The sequence below is a fragment of the Stegostoma tigrinum genome, chromosome 26, assembly GCF_030684315.1.
Source record: "Stegostoma tigrinum isolate sSteTig4 chromosome 26, sSteTig4.hap1, whole genome shotgun sequence".
Classification (NCBI taxonomy): Eukaryota; Metazoa; Chordata; class Chondrichthyes; order Orectolobiformes; family Stegostomatidae; genus Stegostoma; species Stegostoma tigrinum.
Window position 1 is genome coordinate 37,278,195 of NC_081379.1, and position 6,000 is coordinate 37,284,194.

The following is a 6,000-nucleotide window of genomic DNA, read 5'->3' on the forward strand; positions in this document are numbered from 1 at the left end:
GCAAAGAAATGGCAGGAAGGTGAACACTTCTACCAAGGCCCACAGGGATAGCAAACATGAGAACTGATATTCTTTCAACTCCTTAAACAATGAGCACCCGATCCTAACCACTGCTGGAAACAAGGAAGCTTTTTATTTAAGAACCCACTCAAGATTCCTCATCTCCAATCTTGTGAATGAGATTCAAATCATTATGACAGGCAAATTGAATTTTAGCTTGAGAAAATCGTTTCTGAAAATAGGCATTTGGCGAAGGTTATCTCAGTGGAATCTCTACTTCTTAATCCTTCCCGAGAGGCTTTTTGCATTGTTGAATTTATAAGGATGTTCGTTAAACGATAACTATGAATAAAGAAAGTGTCTGGTCTCAGCCTGGTGACCAAAGGGCAGTGTGATTTAAAGTGTAGGTGAAGGGAATTGTCCTCCAGACCTTGACTGCACCATCCACTGGAGTAGTATCATTGGAAACAAATGCATTATGCATTTAAAATAAGCAAAACAAATAAAATTGATTTACTAAATAAAATATTACTTTATGATTCCCAAGTTCTGGGGAGCGGTGATGAAATACAGTCAGAAGCAAAGTTTATTTGTTCCCTATGTTACAGTGACTATGCTTCAAAAATGATCCATTGGCTGCACAATGCTTTGGAACATTTAAACCAGAAGATCTCCTTTGGCCTCAAACAGCATAAAAGATCAGTTCAAAGAGTAACAGAAGCTAGAATAATATCAGTGATTTAACCAAGAATATTTGCAACATCTATTAAGATGCCAGCACCTGCTATTTTTAAGTCGTCATAAGTAACTAACTTGAAACTTCAGTTTTTAATTTACTGCTGTCTAGACACATTACAGCTTTTGGTATAAAGCAGATCCAGAGTATACTTTCTGTGAACCTCCTCAGCAACCAGGGTTAGATTTAAGGCTTGGCAGAAACTGAAAGAAAACTTGAGAGCCTAAGCGATGTTGCTTTTTAACCAGATAAGATGATGCTGAAGCCTAACATCAATAGAAGCTAAAACGTCCTTATTTTCAACACATTCTGCTGGTTTGCACCAAAGCTGCAATGTGAAACCATGATTTTATGTTTTAACTGCAGCTGTATTTAACATGAATATTTAATTAATACCTTTCATTTGTCCAAAGTTCATAATTTTCTTTCTCTATTTGTTCCTGGGATTTGAAGATTGGTTGAGCAGCGTTTATTGCCCAGTCTTAGTTATACTGAGAGTATTGCCATTTGAATGGTGTTGTAGGGGGAGTTGTTCGGCTGAGTTGGCTGGACAGCTGATTCACAATGCAGAGTGACACTAACAGCTTGGGTTCAATCTCTGCACCAGCTGAGATTACAATGAAGGAGTTTCCTTCTTGACTTCACTCCTCACCTGAGGCATCGCGACCTTCAGGTTATCCACCAGTCATCTCTTTCAGAGAGACCACGACTATGGTTGGCATCACATTTACTTTGAGGTAAAGTAGATCGAGCACCCCTTAAAGGGAAAGATTGAGTTTTCAGATTTATCCACTATGTCTCATGCCCACAAGTGACCTAATGTATTGGAGTCGTTGCCCACTTTTAGACTTGAGCTCATATCATTTAAGTCACTAGGCTAGCCCGATAACCTGGAGCATTTAATATTTCCTGGCCTCAAGAAGCCTGCAGTTGGGAAATACCTTCCTGAACAGGTATTCGAGACCATTGAAAGTCAGCCGTGAGCATTTCTGTGACTTACGCGCGATTACAATCTGAATACAGATACATACCAAGAAGGTTGAGTAAGAGAGAGACTTTGACAGAGAGACATAAACAGTGTTCTTTAATTTTCTTCAGGAGGTATTGAAAAAAGAATTTGTTGGTTCATTATTAAGGGGTGACTACAAGAAGTTGTGGAGAAGGATCTGTGATAGAATAAGCGTACATGGATCCAGGCTGGAGCAGGTCGTCTTGTAGTAATTTTCAGTGCATCCTTTCAAAACATGCTGAAGATCCAGCAGTAACCAGCGGAGCAAAACAAGATGTGCCTGACCTGTTAATCTTTTATGATGGCATATTGATTTAATCCAGTGAGTCATATTGAAAGCAATAACAAGTTCAAGCTCTGATCTGGTTAAAGACAACAGATATCTGCCAGGTTAGTCACTAAAAGTGGCCTTGGGATCCCTGAGCTAAAGGAAAGAAAATTGAATAAGATTCTTGTTCTTGACTACTTTCCAACTAACGCTTCTACAGGAGCTCTTGGGTCAAGGATCAAGTTCAACTTTGATACCTCTGTAACTGAATAAAGATCTGACAGTCATAGTCACTTGTCAGGCAATAAATACTGAAGCGCCAGTGTATGACCAAGTTCTGTGCAGCCTCACCGGAATGACCAATGATAGCCGAGAGGACGGGAGATAGACAAAATTGATTTTTAAAAAACTAGCAAGGAAATAAAGTCCTTTCAGCTGAACTAATCAGAGTTTCTGCTTGAAATTGCTTTCTCCTCCAGACATTGCCCTTACTATCCAGCATATTGGACATGCCTTTCATTATCATTCCCTGTTTTTCCAAAATGTTTGCTTTGTACCAGTTCTACAGGTATCAGCTGCCCTTTTGGTACCTTTTCAACTAATCAGTCTTCATTTGGGACCTTAAACAGCGTATCAGGGCCTATACATGCATGCACCGATATGCAAGCAGATATGCATGTTTTCCATCAGGCTAAACAACCAAAATGATTTTCTTTTCCACTTTATCTTTCTTCCCTGCCATGAGGATGTCTTGTTTCCATTATGGACTTGAACTTATCACTGTGGAGGTTTAGGGGGAATGTCATTTCCGTTTAAATAGGGACTGTGGCCAGTTTGGGATTAGTTTCCTATTTCTGTCCAGTAGTTAATGCAAATCACCTCAGCCAAGTGATCACCACCTTGTTTGCTGAGTTAAAGATGATTAGTTCGAATCTAAGTCAACAGAGAGGTCACTCCTCAGTCATGTATGGCATCATGTGTGTCCCTTTACAAGTGGATAAGGTGTTTGTACTAAATTCTCAGCAATGAAAGTCGGCTGAACAGCAGTTCTGAACCTGTTTAACAAAACCCACTCTTACCCTAATGCTTTCAAAGCTGAGGAAGTAGTTTTCAATCTACTTTTGGTATTCTCTCAGCTATTGAAATGGTATCCACTCCTTTAAGAGATCTAAGCACCCTTGCCAGCAGGAATGTGCATGTCTGGGCCAAATATCGTTTCACAGAACTTGCCATTTCTAATGCTGTTACGAGCAGAAACTTTTGTGGTGATAGTCAGAAAACCCAAAGCGTAGGTGTGACCCCCAACCCTTCTCGAATTTAACAAGTTAGGCTTGCTGCTTCTTGTACCTTCCCGATCTCCAGGGCACTGTACAAAACTGTGATATCGAAATAACATCTCACAGTGCACCCACAGTGTGTCCTGGACAACATTTATCTCTCAAAGTAGCAACAATATAAAAAGGCAGATGAATCAGGCACTTACCTTATTGCTGTCTGTCAGCCATATGGCTGACAGGTTTGCTTAGACAACAACAATGAAGACAGTTCAGAAGTAATTAATTGGCTATGCTGAACTTTGGGATGTAGAGGGGGCTTTATAAATGCAAGTTTTTTTTAAGTGTAGATGAAGGAGATTTGTGGCAATGTGCAGGATCCATTGGCATGAATAGGGTCACACCAAACATGTTTTTTGATGCCCTTCAAGTTGCCACAACAATTTTAAGAGTTGTGCCAGTTATCTTCAGGTTTTGGCCCTAGACATTAGCACACACTTAATTTAATGCTACATCATTATCTTTACTCATCTATTGTTTATGGGCAGCTGCCAGGAAAGTTAAATTGAAAACCAAATTATCTGTTTTAGCTGAAAAATTGCAGCAGGCGTCAGCTCAAGGCCCTTTGTGATCTGCTGATCACACTCAATTGCTGGCAATAGGGCTGCCCTCTGTGAATAGACTGCGAATGTATTGTCAGAAATACTTGCAGGATGTTGGGTTTTCATACACTCCATTTTGCGTGGCAGCACGTAGCACATTTGTGAAACATTAGTATTTAGTGAACTCTCTGCTTTTGAAGGTTGCAGTCTGTAATTGAGAACAGAGGCTAAGACTGCCCTTGAGCAGTCTGGTAAGATGAGCTAGTCAAACTAAATGTGTACTTATTTTATTTTAACAAGAAAAAAATGTTAACTTATGAATAGAGCCAGGGAAGAGCAACAGTCCATTAAGATGGTGCATTTGACTTTAAATAAACAGCACTTGAGCCATACTGTTCCACATTTCTCTTATTGTGTAGAAATATTCGTTACATTTGTTATTCTGTAATTTTGTACCTTTCTCAACTGCACTGCAATATTGTAGCTCCAGTGCCAATAACCTATCCTTGCGATGTTTGAGGGTGAATCTAAGCTGTCATTTTTCAGCAAGCTGTTTGACTAGGAGGGGGTAGGAGTCACAAAGATCTCAGCAAGGGCTGATGATTACGATGCTGGGCTGATGTTTTCCCCATCTAACCACCGAGATGACTTGCATGCGTAGTACCTTTGTCATCATTCCATCAGAGACATGGATCAGCCAGGCTTGCTGGATAGATGATATGATGCCGGGCTGCTCTTCTGGCATGTTGTCCTAGCCATATTTTTATTGCAGAATATTTTCAGAGTTGAAAATCTACATTATATGCACAATAAGTATAGTATTCAAGCTGTAGAAACGGAGGAAATAACTTACTTATTAAACTGTTAAAAGTCAGCCATTTTGTTTAGGGGTTTGCTTAAGCATTCTTCCACTTTAATTGTGTGTTTTTTTTTGTGTTTTTATCTAGGATCTAGACCATGCCTAATTTTGCAAAAGGACTCTTCCAGTGAGCAGGACATCTGATGTTTTAAAATAAATATGTGTATATAAGTACGGAGATACGGGAAGCGATCAATAAGACTCCAAACTCAGTCCCTGTGCGACTGTTTTAGCTTTGACAAAACACATGGAAGTGGTAATGTGGATGAACACACAAAATCTGAAACATCTTCCCACAACTGAGCTCAAGCTTCTTGTCCTTGTGATTCTGAGACAAAAGTTCTGCTGTTATTTAAAACCCTGCTGCCCTTGTCACAAGGCAACGATACTACTGTTGTCAAGGAACGTCAGGGAAAAGAAAAACCTTTGATCCGCAATCTGAGGGATTTTTTTTGAGCCTTCTGCATGCTCAGGGTTATGGTTGCCTTAGTAAGTCAGCAATACGAAACGTGACAATAGAAAACAGAGACAGTGGGGAAATTGGAGGGAGTGGGAAATTAAAGAATGGGGGTTGGGGGGGTGGTTTGGGAGGGGGAAGAAGGAGTTGGGCAAGGTGGGGGGAGAAGGGTTCGGGGAGGGAAGCAACAGCCCAGTTTCAGCTGTGAGACTGAATGTCCTTCTCTGTACTGTGTGAAGAGAAGCAGATTGACTAAAACAGGCACTCATGGAAGCTATGGGATATGTAGAGTGACACTGCAACAATTGAGTGTATGTTTTGTACATCCATTTTGAAAGGCACCAAGGTAGAGTTTTATGTACACGATAATGCCTTTACTGCCTGATGATCCATGCAAAGTAATAATTTTGTTGGGTACTTAAGGCACTATTTTACATTTGTAGCACTTAAAAGATACGTCTGAAATTTCTTGTAAAGAATTATAAAATGGTCAAGAGTTGTCTCCATCATTACCATTTTTTTCTAACGTGTTAAAAAGCTAGAAATTGTCTGTTTATATTCTGTATATGTATAGTGGCACATTTCATTTATGGAAATATGTTCTCAGAATATTTATTTACTAATATATTTATCTTAAGCCATGTCTTATGTGGAGAGTGTATGACATTATGAAATAATCATTGGAAAATCACTAACATGGGACCTGTAAATACATGATAATTGCACACAAAGATTAAATATTCTCTGACCAAAAACTGATTTAAATTTTAGTACTATACAGTTTTGTAACAAAAA

The 6,000-nt window shown here is 39.4% G+C and overlaps 1 protein-coding gene across 3 annotated transcripts in view; it reads left to right on the top strand.

Moving 5' to 3' along the window:
- Positions 1 to 5,311, top strand: part of znrf3 (zinc and ring finger 3) — a 233,834-nt gene extending 228,523 nt beyond the window's left edge. For all 3 annotated transcript variants that reach the window (XM_048556634.2, XM_048556635.2, XM_059655099.1), the window contains exon 9: positions 4,837 to 5,311. In XM_048556634.2, coding sequence (XP_048412591.2) covers positions 4,837 to 4,892 — 56 coding nt within the window. In that variant the 3' untranslated portion in view covers positions 4,893 to 5,311. The remainder of the gene's footprint in view (positions 1 to 4,836) is intronic.
- Positions 5,312 to 6,000: the final 689 nt, after the last annotated feature.